Raw genomic sequence first — 21,671 nt, 5'->3', positions numbered from 1 at the left:
TACTTCTGTAGTCTCTATACACCGTGCAACACTATTAGGCTGGATAAAATGCTGGAGTGTTCTTTTGTTTGTTATTGCCCTGCAGTTGAGTATTTATCTGCTTTGTCCCATCCTGAAACTTGTTTAGGAGACCTGAAGGGGGCACCACAGACCCACTACACAAACCAACCATCACATTTAGAGCTGAGCACGAAGTCTTTGCTTCAGTGTAACAAAATTACAGAGCCATATGTGGAATGAACAGATTCCACTCCATCAACTTTGCATTTTAATATTGTCCAGTCCGGGTCATCTGGCTGCTGAAGGGGGAGGTGTGTGTGTGTTTGTGAATGATGGGGGGCTGGGGAGGAAAGTCATTGTGCTCCATTGTGAGTTTTTCTGGGTGCAGAGAGCAGATGGGGTTCGGAGTATCGGCATTCAGGGCAAGAGACCCATTGTTCCTTCTGTCGGACCTGTTGCCCTCTGCATAGACGCGCGCCGCACACCCCCACCCCTCTACATCTGCGCAAGTCAAGACCGATATTCTCACACCATCAGCTGAGCAGTGAAGGAAATCGGTTCAGATTAGTGCATGTTTGTTTTGACTGCACCTGCCCATCAACATAAGCAACACAAATACATACAGAGATGCACAGTTTTACTGGTGAAAATAAAGTAAACAAAATGTACTACTAACATTAGTTTCATAGTTTTTTTGTTCTAAAAGAATATATGCACTGACTATTCATATGATATTCAACATTTTCACAGCATTAAGCTTTAATTAGACATTTCACTCCCATTTCACTTTGTTTAAGAAAGTAGAAAACTGGAAAATCAGTTATATTTTCTTACTTTTGTGGTGCACCAACCTCTCGGCACACATACACCAAAACATGTGCACATATGCTTATTAAGAGAGAGACCAGCACACGTGTCTGCGTTGTCTGATCATTCAGGCTTCTGTTCTCAGAGTGTCACTATGACACCAGCACAATACACACACCCAGCTGCCGATCTCCACAAACACACACACTCGCACACTTCAGATCGAGTTAGTCAGCTGTGGCAAATAAAGGGTAAACACAATGCTGTTGCTTTGACACCCACACCAGCTTTATAAGCAGTCTGTGTCCTTCACCACAACACATTAAACTTCATATCCCATCACACAACCCACTAAAACCTATTTCAGTAATATAAATAATAATAAATGGTTTATTTAAAATGAAAGAAACAGAACTAAAGGTGACAATTCAGCATTTCTGAGGCTGATCAGCAATCGTCTTTGATCTCTATTGACAGATCAATGACCGGACTAGATTTTTTTTTTGCGGGGGTTCTTCTGGCCATGTCACGCCTCTTTACGTACTTATGTCACATGTAAGGCCTCTAAAAGAGGATCCGGCTCAGTTTTGAACACAAGCAGCTGGTGGAGCAATGGAGACTTCAGAAGGGGAAACTCAGAGCTCAGTAGCTCATGTACTCAGTCAAAACAAAGTGTGTAGTTGAAGTAAACTCTCTGACTGAGTGCTCTCTCTCTTTCTCTCTCTCTCTCTCTCTCTCTCTCTGTGACTGAACATAACCTGGAATCGGATTCATCTGGTCTGAAAAGAGAAGCGCATCACACCCGTCAAGTGTAAAATGATTCTTCTGCATGCTCAGTGCAATTACCCATTTTCACCAGAGGGCCCTAAATCCCAAAAATTTACAGACATCAGCTTTAACCGCTATTAAATCACGCTTTTCTATTTCTTAAGACTTACCCTTTTAACAGCAGACATTTAATCTGTTACTAATAACAACACCACCAACAACAACAACAGCAGCAGCTTTTCCCTACCTTCCACTGTAAAACTAATCCTGTCCAAAAAGTGCTTTAGACTAGACAATCTAAGAAAATCGATAGCAGTTCAGTCATATTTATTTGCACTTGTCTCTGTTCCAATCCAATGCAGATTTATACAATGAAAGCCTTCTGAACTCTTACGTAACGTCTCATCTCTCCCTTTCTCCATCAATCACGACTCTCAGTGAGGTAATCAGATTACCTTAGATTAACACCTCCCGACACCAGGGCAACAAAAAGACAGTAAGTCACTGGCACCAACTCTCTCACACGCATACACCCTACCCTACAGGTTCAAACATAATGGCCTGTGCCATCTTTAGAGGACTTAACTTCATCAACAGATGAAGAGAATGCATGCAACTCTATTTCTTATTCCTCCTTATCCTTGACATTGCTCACACGCTGCTCGTTTTGAATGTGGTTCAGTGTCTCTATGGTAACATAACTGAAATTTTATAACAAGAGGCTGCAAAGGAATTATGTTTTCCCTCACATTCTGTGAAAATACTCAACATTCTTATTTTGCCATCTGAAGGCTGATTATTGGACTTTAGTTCACTGCTTCAGTTTCTTTTTTTATATATATATATATATATATATATATATATATTGGAACATCCACATGCAGTTTAGACTGAGGACCAAGAGCAGGGGACAGTGTTGACTATGCTGCTTCGAATATTCTTAGAATTACTATTTTTATAAGTTACTATTAACCATCACCACTACTATCTTTATATGATTGTACAGAGACTGATCAATAATTATGTGTAATTCTGACAAAAGAAGGATGGGTGAAGACTAGCTCATGCTTCATTTGACACATGTGAAGTCAGCCAAAGTCTCTTTTTGAACTGTTGCTGATGCAGTATTACCCAGTAGCATCACAGAGCGCTCGAAGCAAAGCACAGCGACTCAGTTCCGATACATCAGCTCACAGATGCCTTGTGCTGAGCGACATCACCCTTTGAAGTGATGTGGGGAGTAAGCCATCTAACCAGAGAGAGCAAGGCCAATTGTGCTCTCTCAGGTCTCTGGTAGCTGATGGCAAGCTTAGGGCTGAACGATTAATTGCATTTGCGATAATCTCGCGATATTTTAAAACGCCATTCTCTAACCGCACTGGCTGCGATTTGACTGGTCACGTGACTTGGGAGCGAGCCAAGCCGAGGACGAGCGGAGCATACCCGAGCAGAAGGCAGGGAGGTGGAGAAGTGAAGTCAACACAGCGCACTTTAGGGCGTTTTCACACCAGCACTATTTGGTCCATTTGTAACTTTAGTGCGGTTTGATTGAGCAGGTGTAAAAACAGTAATCGCACTCGGGTGCGGATCAAAAGAACCGGACCGAGACCACCTCCTCTAGGTACCAAACGAACTCTGGAGCGGTTCGCTTGTGGTGAGAACGTGATCCGGTCTCGATCGGATCCACCTATTAAATATACGCCATTTATTTGAGCTAAACTGCTGATAAAGCAAGCATAGTTTAAACTAATATATTAGCCAGATAACGCTAATTACCACAGCTGTGAACAAACACTGTGTCCAGGCACGCGCTGCATTCACTGCTCTGTTTATTAGGTATAAATCTGCGCTGCAATCACTGCTCACAGCCGCGTAACTCTGTTTATTATGTATAAATCTGCGCTGCACGCAGAAACACTGTGTTTGAAAGTGCAGTGTTTCAGCGTTCAGTGTTAAAGCACAGATATTTGCGCTGGAACACAAAATCTTTTCGCTGTATTTACTTTTTTCGTATATTTATATTTAATGTACTCCCGTGCCAGACAGCTCTGACCAATCAGAGGACACAGGCTGCTCGCGTGGTTTATTGGTGCGCATTTTGGTGCGTTTACATTTATGCCTATGGGAAACCAGACCGAACAGAGCGAGAAAACGCTCCAAGTAAACGAACTCATTAGAAACGAACTACAGGTGTGAAAACGCCCTTGTTGCACAATGGCTTCAGGCTCGACAGAACACATCAGTTGTGTAGAATTACTTTGGCTTTAAAAAAGAAGATGCTGCTCAACGTCAGGTACTGTGCTAAACGTGTCTTGCTACTGTTGCTACGACGCGAGGTAACACTACAAACCTTTTTCAGCATTTAAAAAAACACCACAAAGCCTCGTGTGGTATTTGCAAGGCTAAAATGCCAACGAACCAGTGCTGCATCTTCAAATACAGAAAATAACGAGTTGGTTAAAGCAGATTCTCTTTATGTTTTTTGCACTTTAATTTTTCATGATGTTACTAGCTGGAGAGCAGTAAGTAAAAGTAAGTTAACAATCTATTGTTTTTCCTAATTTAAAAAAATGGTGAAAAGGAAAAGCTATTTATGTATTTATTTTTCTATAAAAAAACAAATGGTGAAAAGGAAAAGCATAGATTTTTTTGCTTTATTGTTATCTGTGCTTTAAATAAATCTGACATTGTTTATTATTAAACAGATTGATTTATTGCTTCTGTTGTTGAAAAATACTTGAGAAGACAAAAAAAAAACGCATTTTAAATCGCAATCGCAATTTATAGATAAAAAATTGCAATTAGATTATTTTCCAAAATCGTTCAGCCCTAGGCAAGCTACATGAACAGGATTCGAACCAGCACTTTCACGATTATAGTGGCAGCGCTTAGCTTGTTGGACCACTCAGAGCCTTCTTTTTGTCTTATTTCCAGATATCTTTCAGGCTGCTTTGTGAGAATCAATTGAAAAAAATACTATACAAAAATTGATTAGATTTAGTTTAAAAACCTGTCCAAAAGTAATGCACATCACACTGGATGCACATCGCCTTGACTTCAGCTCAAAGCATCAGACTTAAATAAATTTTCAGCAACACAAAATAAGCCTTTGTTCTGTTCAAAATCATATGTACTATCAAATAGGAAGTTTGTGTGTATGTGTTTATTTGTCTGTATGGGTTACCTCACGCTTGATCGATATTGTCCCATCACTGATCTCTGTAGCCTCTTCCTCCAGTTCCTCCTCAGGAGGTTCTGAAATGGCATGTGTAAACTCTGGTGTGGACCGACGGCCATATCGCTTATTGCCCTTTACAAAGCGCGGCTGCACCTCCGGAGAGTCTGATCACACATGTGAAAAGGAGACAGATGCAGAAATACACCAAGAACACATGTACCTTACAGCAGTATTACATTTCTTATATTGCTTTTACTACCAGTCATTAAACAGTATTCGCTGTATTTTTTTTTCTTCCCAAATCAATTCTGTCAATCAATTCTGTGCAGAACCAAAGCAATAATTCAGAAATATGATTAACTATACAGAAGGTACCATGATAACAGAATCATAAATAAATTGAATAACTGTTGTGTATACAGTATTGGTGCACCAATGTCAGAGCTGTCTGGACACTCCTGACAATCCTGTGGACTTGTATCACATTGGACTTGATTCAGATTACATCACTAAACTAAGTGTGGAAGATCTGGAGCAATTTTTGAAAAGGCACTGCCCTTACCTGGACACGGCCTTCATTTATACCACACAAGCCTTCCAACACATGGAGTAATCCTCCCTAATTGAGACTTAACCTGGTCTCTGCTCACTTAGACACAATCTTTTCCCTCCTCCTCTCTTATGTAAAGTCTCACCCGATTCAAACTCACAGAATAATGACTCTCACAGGCCAAATCTCAAAGGCTGATCTTTAACATTGGGTTTTATAGCCTACTTGTACAAGCGAGACTGAGGGAACTGGCCATATCAGGCATATACATGATATCTGATCAGAATATATGTATCTGTTTGTATCTGCAAGCTTTGGAAAGGCCTACAGAAAAAGGATGGCATTAATAGGTTTGCATTCACCCCAGGTGTCTGCATTAAATAAGGCTGAGTCATGTTTTAGTACTGTTGGTAATCCAGAATGTGGACTCATGCTCTCTTAGAATAGCTATGCCTGGGCCTGTTTAAGAAGGTTATGAAGACTAAAGACTACAGAGAGTAAAGACCATCACCACTACTGATTTTAGACACCTGGCCAATTGTCCTGGTTTCCCCTGACTCTAGTCTGAACAAACATCTTGATCTGAATCTTATGGATCTTGAGCTCAATATAGCTGTGTTTGGTTACAGTTTGCTAATTTTAAAGTTTGTTTTTTTAAATACAATTATACACTTATATTCTTATTTTATAGGGTCTAACCCAGGGATTAAGCCTAATCCTTGAATAAGCATCCCTTTTAGTGGAAGATCTGCATTCAAAATGTTGTATTGTCCAAGACTAGGCTTAATTCCAGTTTGGGAAATTGTACTATAAATATTTATATTGTTAATACTTAGTTTGCTACCTCTTTCTGCTTCTGTGTGCCTTGTTTTTAGGGGTGGGAATCACATGGAATCTCCATATACTTTGATTTTGTGATACATTTCAAACAATTCTCTATGAAACTTCACAGCATCTTAGTTGCTGAAGAAGATAAAATACTTCTTTATTGGTCTCATGAAACCCATACAGTACATATTGGGGCAGAACTGCTCTTTTATTTCTGTCTCACTCTCTGTGTCAGAGCTATCAACCTGCCCTACCATTCACTGTTACTATAGAGACCAGAGAGCGCCGGTCCACTCTGACACTGGCTACCGGCCAGCCCACGCCTCGTTAACAACAGAGAGCTAAACTAAACCTATAGCCCTGTGTAGCTCTGTTATACTGCAACACTGAATAATAGGATTCTGCTATATGGCATAAATATTACATCACATCACAATACACAATATGGAGTTCTTTAAATACCAAGGATATTTAAAAGACATTGTGTAAAACAAAAATTAAACCACACTTGTTGAACTAACCTGGATAACCTGCATGAACAAATTGTTTGACACACATGAAATCAGCCTAACCGTACTGGTCAGCCAGCAATACAAAAGTAGTCATCCAGTATAACCAGCTTGACAACCACTGTCAGATGAAGTAATGTGGTAGACCAGCTAGGTGATCAAATTCAAGCTAAATGGTCAAGCTATCTTACCAGAACAAAGTTTGCTTTCATCTGTATGACCAGCAAATACCCACCAATTAAAACATCTAAAAGCAGTTACGAGCTGATCTAAAAGCTGGTCTTAATCTGGATTTGTCAGCAGGAACCTAAATGATCTGAAAGCTGCTGATGTTACCTGGGCGTGCAGGGCTCTCCTCATTAGTCAGCGTCTCTTCTGTGGACGATAGCACCAGAATCAAAGCGTTCTTAAATTGCTCAAATTCAACCTGTAAAACAAAACAATAGCGGCTCAGATCACACATAATGGGCTGAATAATGAACACAGGTGCACAGCTGAGGCCTTTTGTGGATTTTTTTTTTTTTAAAGGGTGAAATGATTTTTGCAGTTAATGTGTAATACTGAAGCGCTATGCAGCTGCTCCCCCATGGTCAAGAGGAAACAGATTAAAGATCATGGCCAACATTAGACAAATAATCTCCAAAATGACTATTAAATCCTGGTTGCCTGGTTACTAAGAGAAATGTGGGGGTAGCCTGCCTGAATGATTCTGGGAGCAACAGCTGCCCTAGACAATGACACACACGCACACTTTCCCCTGTGGAGGTTCCCTTTGTGGATTATTCTGCTCTTAGGGGTGTGTGAGGCGAGCGGTAGATGTTGTGCATGCGTGTGTGTGTGTGTGTGCACGCATCCCTTTTGACATTCACTCTATTGTTGAGCTGGAATAGCGGATCACTGATCTTCAACAAGTGTTGTTCCCCCACATGATGCACAACAAAGACTGGACAGCTACCATCCATCTCACACACACAGGGGCTGACACCGAAAGAAATCAGGGTGAAAGTGAGTTTAATGGGCTGGTTTGATAAAAGTGTGCCAGAATATATTTAAATCTTTGGAGAGAGTGGAACAACTTAAGTTTCAACACTACATGCTGCTATATTTCATTTTCCTACATTATTCAAGGAGTTGTCTTTGACACTAATACTAAATATATATATATTTATATTAAGAAATATAAACACATTTACTAAACATTATATTAGAAACATACTAGAAGAGACTAACAAGCACAAGTAAAAAGAAAATAATGGATTTTCAGTGGAAGTCAGTGTACACAGATTTTAGATTTGGAGCAGAAATTAATTTAGAGGACTTTTATTTGCCCATTAATCATGGAATTCACATGCATAGTTTAAAAAAAAAACTATTACCATGACATAGTTATGGAACACCTGCTAACTCCCTGTTTCTTCCACAATTTAAGGTATTCCAAAACAGTTTATTCTGCTTTTGCTTATACTGCTCTATAACTCAATGTTGCGGGGGGGGGGGGGTGTTATATCCCTCTATCCCTCTATCTATGTTCATGGTTGTCTGCTTCAGAGATTTCTATTCTTTTGGCAGAGCTACAAGAAATAGAAAAGTTTGGTATGGTAGTTACCATTTAACCATTATTTTTTACAGATGCAATCTCTCCTCACTGTCATGTTCACATTTAACACATACAGTGTCCTGATATTCTTCTTCTATCTCCAGATAGCTATGACAGTGCTTTTGCATTTGCAGTGTATATGATACCCTTTAGTTTGCAAAGTTTGAAGAATTGAGATTCCTTACCCGTGCAGTGAGTTGGTCCTGAGTGTCGAGCAGTGTGTGTAGAAGTGTGTGTATTGCCGTGTCGTTCAGCTGCAGGGCGTGGCAGAGTTCAGCGAGCTCCTCTGGGTTTAGAGAACCAGCACCATTCCCATCAAAGCTCTGGAACACTTCCCTTAAGCGCTCCTCATACTGATCTCCCTCTCCATCCATCAGCCCGCCCTGTTCAACACACAGCGATATACACAGGAGATTCAGCCTCATGCACAACATTTTTACACAACATCTTGCCCTTACATGCACAAACACACACACACACACACACACACACACATTTACATATAACAGATATAATATTGTTTCAGTTTTTATCATGTTTACATCATGTGATTAAAAACCTTAAGAACAGTTTGCAGTGTTTGACTCAATAATGCACCAAAAAAACACATGATTTTTTGTATAGTTATGGTTACTGCAGATGCACAGATCTCTACATCAAGGACAGCTTCCCCACTCGCATGCTAACCCTCCTCTTCTCTCGGCACAAGCAGCAAGCTGATGAGCCCACAAACATCTGATTTTATACTGTAAAACTGTTGTTTTGTAATCTATTCAGGCTCACAACAATGAAAAAAAAAACTATTATTTATGACAAAGCTCATAGAAATGCAGACACATTGATCAGTCAGGAGGCTGATATGGGCTACTGGAGCAATCACACTAATCAATGTCACTGATTAACACACCATGACTGCACGCTATAGACAATGCACATGTGAACACATGCAAACAAACCCCCATTCCTAACTTAGAGCAGAACTATAAAAACTCAACATGACCAATATAATAAAGCAAACAGCTCTCCTCTCCCTGCCCACCACTCACACACAGGCTGGAGTTGCTGGAGTCTGGTCCTAGGTGCGACTTCATCAGCTCTGGAGATAAAGCGCAGATACAGCAAGCAGAACTTCTGGCAGATGAGCTTTGAGAGTGAACTACTGTCCTCTCTGCAGGAGCTTCGCCTTTATTCTTAGTTAACTCTTTAACCTCACTCTTTCAATCAAACACACACACACACACACAAATAGGGTGGCTCTGTAAGCTCTTTAAGTAAAAGTTTGGCACCTTGCAACATTCTGCCACATGAGCTTTCATAACCTGCTCCTGGCTGTAAGGTTTTGTCAGTGTGTGTGTGTGTGTGTCTCACAATGGGGGTGAAACTGGGGGATGGCACTGGGCCAGCGAGTGGTCTGACCCAGCTGGGTCATTAATTATGATCGAAAGAGGCAGAAGTTAATAAGGAGAGAGAGTGGCAATTAAACCTCTATGATTGGCCTGATGCCAAGAGAGGTCAGTTCATGACTGAACAGTTTGTGAACGTGATACTGAGAGAGAATGTAAGGCTCATTATGCATGTTAAAAACAGGAATTAAATTTTTAATAGAAAAACAAAGGTTCAGCCTGAACATTAGCACCACTGACCAGTGAAATGAAAAACACTGACCATCTTTATCTACAGTGACATCGAGTCAAGGGGTAGGATATATATTAAGCAGCAGGTGAGGTGAACTGTCAGTTATTGAAGATGATGTGTTAAAAGCAGGATAAATGGGCAAAGCATCTCCAAACATCAGGCGGGCAGGTGATATTTTGTTATTTTCTGGTATGCAGTGGTCAGTACCCATTAAAAATGGTTTTAGATTATTAAAAATATTTGGCTTAAAATAAACATGTTAAAATTTAAAACTAAATTTAGTTTGTATCACATGTCCCTTGCTACAGACATTGGGTAAATATAATACGTTCATGCCATGTGTAGACTAAGACTAAGTTTTGCTCAATGTGGCTCAGATCTGATTTATTTTATTTTATTTTTTCATCCACTTTAATATGTGGTCCTAAATCAGATATGCATTAGACCCATTAAACGTGACATTAATGTGAACGGTAAAATCAGAATTAATGTTTTTTTTGCTTTTACGCATGCACTACGTGCTTCTCTCTCTTACCCACAGCTCTTTTGGTACAGCTGTGCAGCTATAGCTGCAAAAACAGCAAAAGCAAGCTGCCTGGTCTTTTTTCACCTTCTCAACCTGAGCAGGTACTTCATATGAGCTGCTAATATAACGAGTCGTCTCTCAAATATAGCTTTTTTTTGTTGTTTGTGAAGAAGGCAGTGTTTATACACGTATCAATGTGAACATGTGAGGCGTTTCAGGGACAATATTATTGCCATTTTAAGGCCATTAAATGCCACAGATATATTAATAATATGATTGCAAAACAAAGCAATTATACCTCTATATAGAAAACTAAATTGTAATATATCCTTTTTTTCTTCAATTACTACAGTACACAATGTCACAGTTATTGAAGCATTGGTCACTGCATGACTGGCTAAAATACAGTTCACTGTTATATATGTAAACAAACATACAAACAAACCCAAAAAACTATATCACAATGATCATATATTATTGAGGTCATGCCCATCATGTATTGTACGATAAGTTGATAATGTAATTATCATGACCGGCCTACTAGGACTAACATGACTACCTTTCTAATAAAGCCTGTAGTTGGTTAGTGATCTAGGTGAACATGCTATATCTGACTGCAACAAGCCAAAGAAAATCAAAAGCGTCCAATGGAAGCTCTCCTCAAAAAGATGCTGGACGTCCTCACACAGGAAGACAGAAGCATAAGAATAGGCAGGAACAGTTATGTGAGGTGAGGGAGTGGGAGCCAAGCTCAGAGCAGACAGCTTATAGGTGTTGCAGCAAACAAAACACTGATTTTAGCTCAGTGTGAAGTAGAATTTACACAAACAACAATGCTCAGACAGCTTCTACACAAATAAAGATTCCATTTTAAATACAGATTCAGACAAAATACAGTCATAATAAATGGCATTGAGCCCAGAGGCCTACAGGTGGAAGGCTGTGTGGATTTCAGTATTTTAAGGAGATGATTTTCTATGACCACTTGTATGCGTGTGTGTGTATGTGTGTGCGTTGAATAGACAGACACCTGGCCACTCTCAGCCTGATTCAAGGGCTACTAGTGATGAGGTCACAGACGAGGAGCAGCTGGGCCTCAAAATCCTCCCCTCAACATGCATGTAAGTGTGTGAGCAGATGCTCTTTGTCGTGACTCTGCAATGGGCACGGCTAACACACCCATCAGTGCTGCTGCGTTTAAAACCTGAGGAATAATAATTAGCCTCCTTACCATAACCCCCACACCCAACACCTTAACACACTCAGATAACACACTGAATAAAAACTGGCATGATCTTATCAGATGATAGTTCTCTGCCTAGGAAATATCATACATACTAGATAATATAGACAATTCCAGATTATCTATGGAACTAAAGTCAAAAGATTACACAATATTTTTTTTTTACTTAATCCAAATCTTAAGCATATGGTATGTGGTTGATGACCATTAACAACCATTTCCACATACATATACTTGGGGAAAACATTGGACAGCCTGACAATTTAAAAACATAGATTGATTTGGGGTGCTTATTATTATCATTATTGTTATTGGGGCCAGATAAGCAGGAAATGCTGGATTTGGATATAATCCTATTATTTTTAGTAGAAATAGAACGCTGTTAGCAGTGTGTTAGTTCATATGGGGTAGGAAGTGGGTTTTTTGAGTCATCTGAGACCCACATGGCAACCTAAATGTCAATCTTAAGTGAAGCATCTGAACTAAAACAGCTACAGAAGAAGCTGACAGCAGATAAAGTTTAGAAATTTCCTTTAAAATACTATAAACCTGATACTACAGGATAAAATTTCATTTGAGAGCAACAGGTGATTATTTTTCTAAACTCTAATCAAGTAAAAACCCAGAAAATTACAATGAAAAGCACTTTATACTATTTCTTTAAGTGTTGACACAGAAGAGCAACTATTAGTTTCATTAAGTTTCTTGTCTGTAATAGTGTGAAGAACATTATTAAAGGGGTAAATAACCATTATTTGATGTAAAGCTTATTTACCAGTTTATAGGTCACACATCTCTTTTATAAATATGGTTCATTACGGAACTATATTGATTTGTCAATGGTATTGCTCAAAGAACCAATGCTGTGAGACAACTTTGTTTTTAATGGTGTACTTGGACCGACAGCTGTCTGAGCAATCAAAAAATCACAGTGAAGGTCTCAAATGTTCAAAGCACACTCATCATTTCACCTGATAAAAGTAATGAAACACACACTCTCTATATCATGCCATATCATAAGTAAACATACCCATCTGTAGTGTGTGTGTGATGGTGAGTATTAACCATCCACTATTAAGATCAGGTATTTCCTGCAGTGTTGGTTGTACAGTTCTGGTGGGGGATTTTAATGTGGTGAATGTTTAATGAAGGCAGAATACTAAACAGTGTATGCTGAGTCAGAGCTCAACAGCCTATTAAACACAGACTTCCCAAGTGAAGAGGTACACACAGTATTATACAATACAGCACTTCATTAACCCTTAAAAATAACTACAACAGCAGCACTGTCTACAATGCACAAAAACTGGAAGCTCAGAGAGTGTTGTATGATATGGCTAAAATATTATATCAATATTTAAGACTCATGAAATAATTTTAATCCTGACATGCAAAAAAATAAAAATAAATAATAACCTTATTTAGTATCCTTTTTTTTATTATGTGACCCAACAAAACTAGATCACAGTCTCTGTAAGGAAAAGTGCAGTAGTTCAGAGTTCTTTAAGCATTGACAATATCCACAGAATTTGCCTAAACTATTGTTTTTTTAATCGTGATAAGAAACGTAAATCATAAACAATAAAATGCTGTCCACACTGTATAGTTAAAAACATTTACTGTATAATATTTTACATTTTATTACAGTTTAACACTGTAAACATATTTTAAAGTAGGGCTGTGCAATATGACAATATTTTTTGGTACTATTGTATTGTGCTAAACTGTGTTATTGTGATTAACAACAATTCCATTGTTTGTTATTGGAATTGTTATACACAATCACACTTTTCTAAACTCTTATTCAGAATATTGTCAGTGCTTAAAATACACTGAGCAATGGCGTAATAATGAATCCTGTTTAAATGGATGAAGTGAAGCAGATTTTGGAATTACCATCACTGCAATAAGTATGGGTATTTGAGTTTCTGATTAACTTTGGTATATGAGTCAGAATTAGGCCTGGTCAATACAGTAAAAATATTGATACTCTTTAAGTATATGATTGATTCTCGATTATGATTTAGATTTAATTTCTTATGTAACTTTTTATTTTTTATTTGTAAAGAGACAGCACCATTTAAAGTGAACTACTATTTCCTTTAAAATGAATTTTTTTTTTTCCTTTTCAACCTGTCGTGCAGCTTTTAAATTAAACACTGTGCAAACAAGGTATTGCATCTTAGTTCAGGAAAAGTGTAAAATATATAAAATCACTGCCACTTAAAAGAGCTCTTTACAAGTGTTTGACAGAAGCACCAGCCTTTTTAAAACCCCTCTAACAGCTTCTCTATGTAATTATCGATTATCCCATTTTAAAAATCACAGTAAAACAGTAACTTAACTCGATTCAATCAAATTAATTCAATTAACCTCCTAGTCCTAGTCAGAATATTATTATAAATATTGTGATATAGTGAAACTCACTTTAAATATCATTATACAATATTTATATACATCTTAAGCATAATTTTAGCATAACCTCTATGTATCCATACATGAAACTACTTTCCAAAATGTTGTTTAAAAATAGCGAGGTTAGCTGAAGTATGAAGACAGATGACCAAGTTAACTCAGCTCTCTAAGTGAAGTTCCTCATTCTGTGTGTGTGTTTGTTTCAGGCCTGTATGAGAGAGAAGTGACCACAGCTGAGACTGGTCGGCTGTTTGGGCCTAGTTTGTGATTTTCTCGGTGTGAGGAGGAGGAAAGAGCGGGACATGCCCCTGATAGATCCCGCAGAACCACACAACACCCAAAGACCCCTAGAATACAAAACTTAACTGAACTCAGACCAACTCAACTCAAACGCCTCCCTCCCTCACACTCAGCTCCTCGCGCTCTGTACAGACTGAGGCTGATGAGATAAGACGGTTTAAATGAACGGGATTAACGTGGAGGAAAGTTCAGATAAAATAAGTAGCTAGTTATATATCAGAGACTGACAGACCGGCTCTCGGTGCGCGGCTCCCCCCGAGCTCTGCTCCTCCGCCGCCGCCGCTGGGTCCACCTCCTCCTCCTGCTGCTGCTGAAAGTTGCGACTGCGGCGCCGCTCCGCTCCAAACCGGCCGGATTAAGATAACGGAACCGGGAGGAATCAGAAAAGCGGTGGCGACGGCTTGAGGCGGGCGGGTTCAGTGCGTTTCCCCGTTAAAGTGATCCAGTGTCGGGGAGCTGCGCTCAGTTCAGCCCGGGCTGGCTGTTTTCTCCACACTGCCTCTTTTTGGGAATTTTGAAAAGCTGATTTAAGAGGAAGGGGAGGGGATCCGCGCGGGCGCGCGCCCTCTACAGCACAGCCTGCGGTACTGCAGCACATCTGCACCAGCAGGCCTGTCCCAAGTACGTCTCGCTGCAGCCTGTAGGAAGGCGGAGTTGGACATCCAACTCCGCCCACATCCAACCCCGCCCACATGTGCTCTTGTACGCCAACCCCCCTACTTTTTTGTTCAAGAAGCACTGTGTGCCACGTGAAATACGCATATAACGCCGATGTTGCGCTAAATTTACGCATATCTTGTGAGTAGTTCCACCACGTAGCCTTGGCTACAGCACTACACATGCTGTAGTGTAATGCACAGATATCACAAAAAATAGGCTATATATACAGTACCAGCCAAAAGTTTGGAAACACTTTCTCATTCATTTTTGGTTTAACATTGTAAATAAAGTAATACATAAGGAATCATGTGAACTTAAAAGTGTATGATTTTATTGTTTTTCTTATATGGCATGCTGCTAACTTGTGGTTTATGAGGCTGGGAACTCTTGCTCTTCTTTTTCATCACGTGTGCCATTTCTCCTTTATTTTATACAATAAGCAAATAATTGCATACAACGGTTTGCTGTTTCCAAAAGATCAATTGCCTCTGTCCTGTATATCACAATACATTATACATTAATCTGTCCCACTCACCAGCAGAGTAAGCCATTATTTCACTGCATTAATCCTTACATTTAAATTTGTTAAACTAGTTGCCAGAGTGTGTAGATTTTATAAATTTATTTTAGACTGGTAAATATCTCCAGAATTATTGATTAGCTATCATATGAATCATTATTTACTTATTATATAAAGTTAAAACGTACAATATACAGTTTTTGGTTATGTTCCATATGAAATAAAGAGCACATTATCAATCATGGCTTTGCACTGGTAGAGGCTGGTCAAAGGGTGCATCTGATTATTAAAGTGTTTGATTGTTAGATCACACCTGTTCTCTGTACTGTAATGCTCTATACTTCATATTACAGATAGACAGAGTGCTTCTTATCACCACTCAGCAGGGGGAAGGCTATTTGTGTCATAGTCATAGCTAATATATAATAATGATATTAGAAGTAATTCTGCATCTTCACTGTCAACAGGGTGCTGAAAATATTACAGATGAGAATGACACAGCTGCACTGTATAGCATACAATTTAGGACCACCACAGAGCAGCTATTATGTGGCTTGTTGGTTATTCACAACACTACAGTGACACTGACATAGTGGTGTTAAGAGCTGTGTTGGTATGAGTGGATCCGACAAAGTAGTGCCTCTGGAGAATTTAAACACCTCATTGTCACTACTGGACAGGAAATGCTCCATCAACCAGCATCATGTGGGCAGCGTCCTGTATTCAGCATCAAGTAGGCAGCATCCCATGGGCACTGATGAAGAATTTGCAGATGAGCAACAAACTGTGCAGCAACAGATTTAAAGATTCTGTCTCTGACTTTTCACTCACAATGTAAAGCAGCTGTTGTTAGAAGTGTCTAATAGAGTGAACAGTGTTTTATACCTATTGTATATTATACACCAGTAAACCATTATGCAACTAAAGTGTCCTAGATGCTAATTGGAGCTAAAAAAAGAATAATAGAAGCAGAAACAAGCAGGTGGTAATAATGGTATGCTGGATAGTGTATAACGATAGAGTACAATATATCAAATGCTGTGGTTTCAGAAATTAAAAATGTATGTATACATAGCTATTTTGTCAATAATAATAATAATAATAATAATAATAATAATAATAATAATAATAATAATAATAATAATAATAATAATATCCCTTTCCTGCTTCTCCTCTCCCAATTTTGTATGGCTGACAGTAGTTCCCAGGGAAATTAACTCCATTTACAAACACTTTGTCCAAGCTAATACAATATCTTTATTTGCATTTATTGGCACACTAGCCTTTAAAATGTTTGGTTACATGCTTTGGTCAAACAAATACAGAAGTCTTTATTTAAAAATGCAACACCCAGCCACTCACACACCCAGCCACTCACACACCCAGCCACTCACACACCCAGCCACTCACACACCCAGCCACTCACACACCCAGCCACTCACACACCCAGCCACTCACACACCCAGCCACTCACACACCCAGCCACTCACACACCCAGCCACTCACACACCCAGCCACTCATGAAGCTGGCTGCAGAATCCAGGGTGCTCGTTTTCGCTGTAAAATGCCACAAGCTCCCCTCGTCTCCCATGCCCAACGTAGCCTGTAATATAAGTAAAAGCACACACTTTCACAAAGTAACAATCTCTCAAGCCCCAATACCTTAAATATATTGACGTACCAATTTCTGACCTCAGGAAAAAATTATCAAAATTTATTTAGAACAAACATACCCAGTATGCAGTCTTTATAAGTTTCTTGACAGTTCTGGCAGCACTGCAGTTCGTACATCCTGCGAAACTCGTCTTTACATGCAGCACTGTGATGTTTTCATGGCACTACACCTGTAGGTTTAAAAAAATCAAGAATTTTAAAATGATTTTAAAATCAGTGAGTGTAATTCCCTTTCTAAGGGAAAACAAACATCTTAACTGTACTGAAATATCATGCTTACTGTCAAGCCACTCGAAATGTGCCTGGGCCCGGAATGATTGTTGTCCAAACAATGTCCCGGAAGAGACGACAAACCAGTGACAGCTTTAAAAAAGCTTTGTCACCCTCTTCCAGAACTGTATCTATGAGAATAAGGGGCATCTGTGAAAAACATTATAGAAGCATGTAGATTTTGATTCATGAAAATTATAGTAATTGAAAAAAATGACCAGATAACATTCTAAGGCTGCAACCAATTACTATTTTGGTATTCTATTAATCTGAGTTGGCACTTATTATTTCAATCATATCCCCAATCTCTGATTACTGTAGGAATGGCTAGCATTTTTGCCTGAAGACTGTAGTCAGCGTCATTCTGTTGACTAATCTCTGCCTTAACGTAACAAAACAGCTCTCTGCTTTTCTATCCCTTTAAAATGATAGCACTCCAATAGCTTATGGGCTTCAAATGCCCTTGAAATGACTAGTCAACACTAGGTCAAGTCGAAATTTCAAATAATGTCAACTTATCTTTTCAGCCCAATTCAGACTTTTGAAAACAAACCACAACAGTAAAACATTTTTTAATGGCCCAGTTAAATTAACCCGAAATAAAAAACACACATCCACACCCTCACACCTGTTCAAAGGAGACGTTGCCCATTCTATCTCCTTCATCAGTCACACGTTCAACACGCTGAACTTTCCTGAGAGAAAATATAATAATTAATATAATTAATACCATGCACAGAGGAAGCAAGACCAGAACTGGGAGAAGGTGTATCAGGAGTAGCTGGCAGAGGGGGAGCTGGACGTGCATCAGAAGAAGCAACAGTCTGTGGATTAAACACTTCTGCTATAGTGGTCTTGGTTGCACTGCTGCACAGAGATACATGATGTCTGAACTGGTCTTTGCATAGTATTGTATGGCTGCAATAGACACAATAAAAGTGTGCTGTAGGTGTGCAGTTTAGAGATGAAGGAAACTGTAAGACCAAAATGCACACAACATGCAATTAAGCCTATAAATATTAATATTCTTCAACTCATTATGCCCATCAATTGAGTGTAAGATGTAAGTGCATTTGTTGATTCAAGATATTACATTTACATGTTTATTTGTTATAGCCAATAAAATCAATATCTCTCTCTCTGTTTAAAGAAATACTTCCCCATACCGTTATTCTCGACTGCTTGTTTGATATGGTTTTGTAGATGTAGGCTGTTATTAAATCGCTGGTCAGTGTCAAAACTGAAGCAGGGGCATTTGAAAACACCACACTGGCCAAACCGTGAAGGGTCAGGAGTGGCCTGGACATGTGTTGGATGCTGTAAAACAGAAAGCAACAAAACACAACATGAGCTTACAATTACTATATCGGTGCACATTAATTGTAACTACATTCAGTACAAAGGTAATAAATGTGCATCGACTTAACCCTCCTGTTACGTTACGGGTCAAATTGATCCATTTAGTAAGATAGTAAAAGTATTTTTTCTGTATGAAAAGTCTTCAGCTTGCCTTTATTTGTATAATTAACATATAACATGAAAATGGTTAATTTCATATTTGCAACAACCCCCTGCAAAAACTGAAACTAAAACGAAATTGTAATGTTATGTTTCATTTATATGTAAAAATATTGTGTTGGTCGTTTAAAAGTAACAAAGTAGTAAAACAAAAAAAAGTAAGATTTTTTAAAATGGAAAAACAAGTGAATTATCCTAATTGAACTATTACCTTATTGTACACTATTGTACTAAATGTTGATAGAACAATCAGCAATGGAGTTAGTTATTAAATATTTACTCTTCTGGTTAGGATTATTTTGGTTTCAGAAATATGTTGGATAATTAAAAATGAACCAGGTCAAATTAACCCGGGAATACCATTGCTATTCCTGACAAATTAAATAGGAGGATTAAGCTTTGATATCTTCAAATATTTATTTGTATGACTAAGACTTTGAACCAATTTTAGTTAGCTAGATTATCTTGCTATCTTGTTAGCCAATTAACTTCTTGTATATACAGTTTAAACAGTTTTTTTTAGGTTAGCTGACTATAACCCCTAGCTATGCCTTAAAAACAAAACTGATGCCTAGCTCACTACTAGCTATGAGAGTTTATCTGTGATACCATTAATTGGTAGCATTTTAGCCCATAAAACAGAAGGTAAGATAACTAAAGTTTGAATTAGACAAGACTGGGTGCAATTCTGCATTAGAATCCATCAAAAAAAAACGGCAATATGACTAGCTAGAAGCAAACAAACCACATGGTACACGCGCCGATGTAGAACCTTCATGTGCGTATCAACGACTCACCGTTTACTCATAAAATATAATATAGAAAAACAAGAGGACATTATAAAAATAGCTCTGTTAACTTAAAAAATAACTCAATATTTGTACTTACCGCCATAACCGGAGATATAAATCAGATAGATGCTTTAGCTGCTTTCTCGGCTACAATTCCTGTTTACCGGGAGTAAATGTAGGTGTTCGTGACGGACGTAAGGTGGGTGTTGCTTTAGACGTAAGGCGGAGTTGGACATGGGCGGAGTTGGATGTGGGCGGGGTTGGATGTCCAACTCCGCCTTCCTACAGGCTGCAGCGAGCGGCTCCTCGGCCTGTCACAGTGACTACTTTAATTTCTGATTATTAATTATGACCAATTGTATATACATTGCAATTATAATATATTAATATTATTTTTTGGAACAACAATTAAAATATTCAGACATTGTAATTGCAATGCAAACATGTTCAATACACTTAATAATTAAAACTTTAATAAAACAAAATAAACATTGTTACTTAATTGTTACTTACTTACTGTTGCATGATGGACAATATCATGGTCAGAAAAAATAATAAATATTGAAGTAGTCCATTTATTGTACAATAAGTTGCTAATGTAATATTTTGCAAGCGGTTGATATAGTCTTAGAAAATCCCCTTTTTTTCTCATTTTGCCATTTAAGCTCCTTAGGTCCAGTGCAGACCTAATATTGCAATAATCTGGTGTACAAAATTTTGCAAAAAAATCCCAGGGCCTTAAAAGAAAAACAAATGCTACAACTACAAAAAAAAATCATAAATTGTTTTAAAAATGAGTTTTTTAGCAAACAAGTATTTGTTTAACAGCTTAAAGCTGGTAAGTAGACATACACTGAGTTTTGAAAATTGATTAAAAAAAGGGAAATTACAGCTTCAAAACATTATTGGAAACTGCAGACCCACATGACAATTTATTTAGCTCGGCTTAACAATGGACTAAGTCTCAGTTTCAGCAGTGAAAAGAAAAATTAGAGGTCAGACAGGTGGAGGGCAGTAATAAAGTCATTGCAAAGTTAAGAAAATAGAAAAGCAACTTGTTTGAGCCATACAACACCACAACTGGACAACAGTGTACAGGTAGTGTAGAAAGAGTAATTTAATAAGGATAATGTAGACAATGTAATGTAAACAGAAGAAGTTTCCAACTTGTGTATTATTTATAAAATATGGACAAGTAATAAATAGTTTGTTCTCGTGATGTTGAAATACAATAAAAAATATATTCTTATATTATTGTAAACACATTTTTAAAAGAATGTATTGCATATTTTGTTTTTGTATGTCTGATAGACCTCTCTCTCTCTCTCTCTCTCTCTCTCTCTCTCTCTATATATATATATATATATATATATATATATATATATATATATATTCAGAGAATCAAGCGAGCTCTGCAGTCTTTGTTCAGAGCTGTGTTTATCTGGGGCTCCTGGAAGCAAGCAGGCTTGTTCACTCTAGGAGCAGCTGTTGGATCTCTGCCTATCAGCAGCTGTGCATCAGCAGGTGGGAGCTCAGGGGAGGAGTGTGTGCCATGGAGATGAACAGGTAGGAGTCGGTTAACTGAGATAGGTCTATGATAGCCTATTAGTAAGTCATTGTGCACTGAGATTTAACTGTAGGCCTACTATTCTAATCTACTGTGAGAAAAATCTGTGCTATGCCTAATTTAAACATTCAGTTATAGACTGGAGAAAAAAATAGCAATGAACTATTAAGCCTAGCTCTAGACTACATATAATTTTAGGTGGAAAATATCGATTCAAAATGCTGTATTGTCCAGGAATATGCTCAGGAATGTATGGAAAACTGACCCTAAACTAACTAATGCTTTTCTTCAGAACTTCAGGCCTTCTGCATCAGA

The 21,671-nt window shown here is 38.4% G+C and overlaps 1 protein-coding gene and 2 long non-coding RNA genes across 7 annotated transcripts in view; 1 reads left to right on the top strand and 2 right to left on the bottom strand.

Moving 5' to 3' along the window:
* The window catches only part of nin (ninein (GSK3B interacting protein)), a 35,289-nt gene extending 20,408 nt beyond the window's left edge, over positions 1-14,881 (bottom strand). For 2 of the 3 annotated variants that reach the window (XM_007248529.4, XM_007248531.4), the window contains exons 1-4: positions 9,284-9,400; positions 8,423-8,620; positions 6,977-7,067; positions 4,760-4,917 (exon numbers count right to left, since the gene is read on the bottom strand). In XM_007248529.4, coding sequence (XP_007248591.3) covers positions 4,760-4,917; positions 6,977-7,067; positions 8,423-8,620; positions 9,284-9,328 — 492 coding nt within the window. In that variant the 5' untranslated portion in view covers positions 9,329-9,400. Of the gene's footprint in view, positions 1-4,759; positions 4,918-6,976; positions 7,068-8,422; positions 8,621-9,283; positions 9,401-14,588 lie in introns of those variants that run through there. The other variant, XM_007248530.4, reaches the window with a different exon arrangement.
* Positions 10,473-14,594, top strand: LOC125802961 (uncharacterized). Its single transcript, XR_007440005.1, has 3 exons — positions 10,473-10,499; positions 11,421-11,519; positions 14,263-14,594. It is a non-coding gene; the product is annotated as an uncharacterized LOC125802961 (long non-coding RNA).
* Positions 14,882-16,965: 2,084 nt separating the features above from the next.
* LOC111189746 (uncharacterized) lies at positions 16,966-20,092 on the bottom strand. 3 transcript variants are annotated; one of them, XR_007440102.1, is made up of 6 exons: positions 19,887-20,092; positions 18,647-18,797; positions 18,101-18,175; positions 17,491-17,611; positions 17,270-17,380; positions 16,966-17,139 (listed from the first exon to the last, which is right to left on the bottom strand). It is a non-coding gene; the product is annotated as an uncharacterized LOC111189746 (long non-coding RNA). The 3 variants fall into 3 exon arrangements; XR_007440100.1 differs by having other exon boundaries at positions 17,491-17,630; positions 18,109-18,175; XR_007440099.1 differs by having other exon boundaries at positions 18,109-18,175.
* Positions 20,093-21,671: the final 1,579 nt, after the last annotated feature.

Source organism: Astyanax mexicanus, chromosome 7 (assembly GCF_023375975.1).
Source record: "Astyanax mexicanus isolate ESR-SI-001 chromosome 7, AstMex3_surface, whole genome shotgun sequence".
NCBI lineage: Eukaryota > Metazoa > Chordata > Actinopteri > Characiformes > Acestrorhamphidae > Astyanax > Astyanax mexicanus.
The sequence above is the reverse complement of the archived record's forward strand: the minus strand, read 5'-3'. Positions and strand labels throughout refer to the sequence as shown.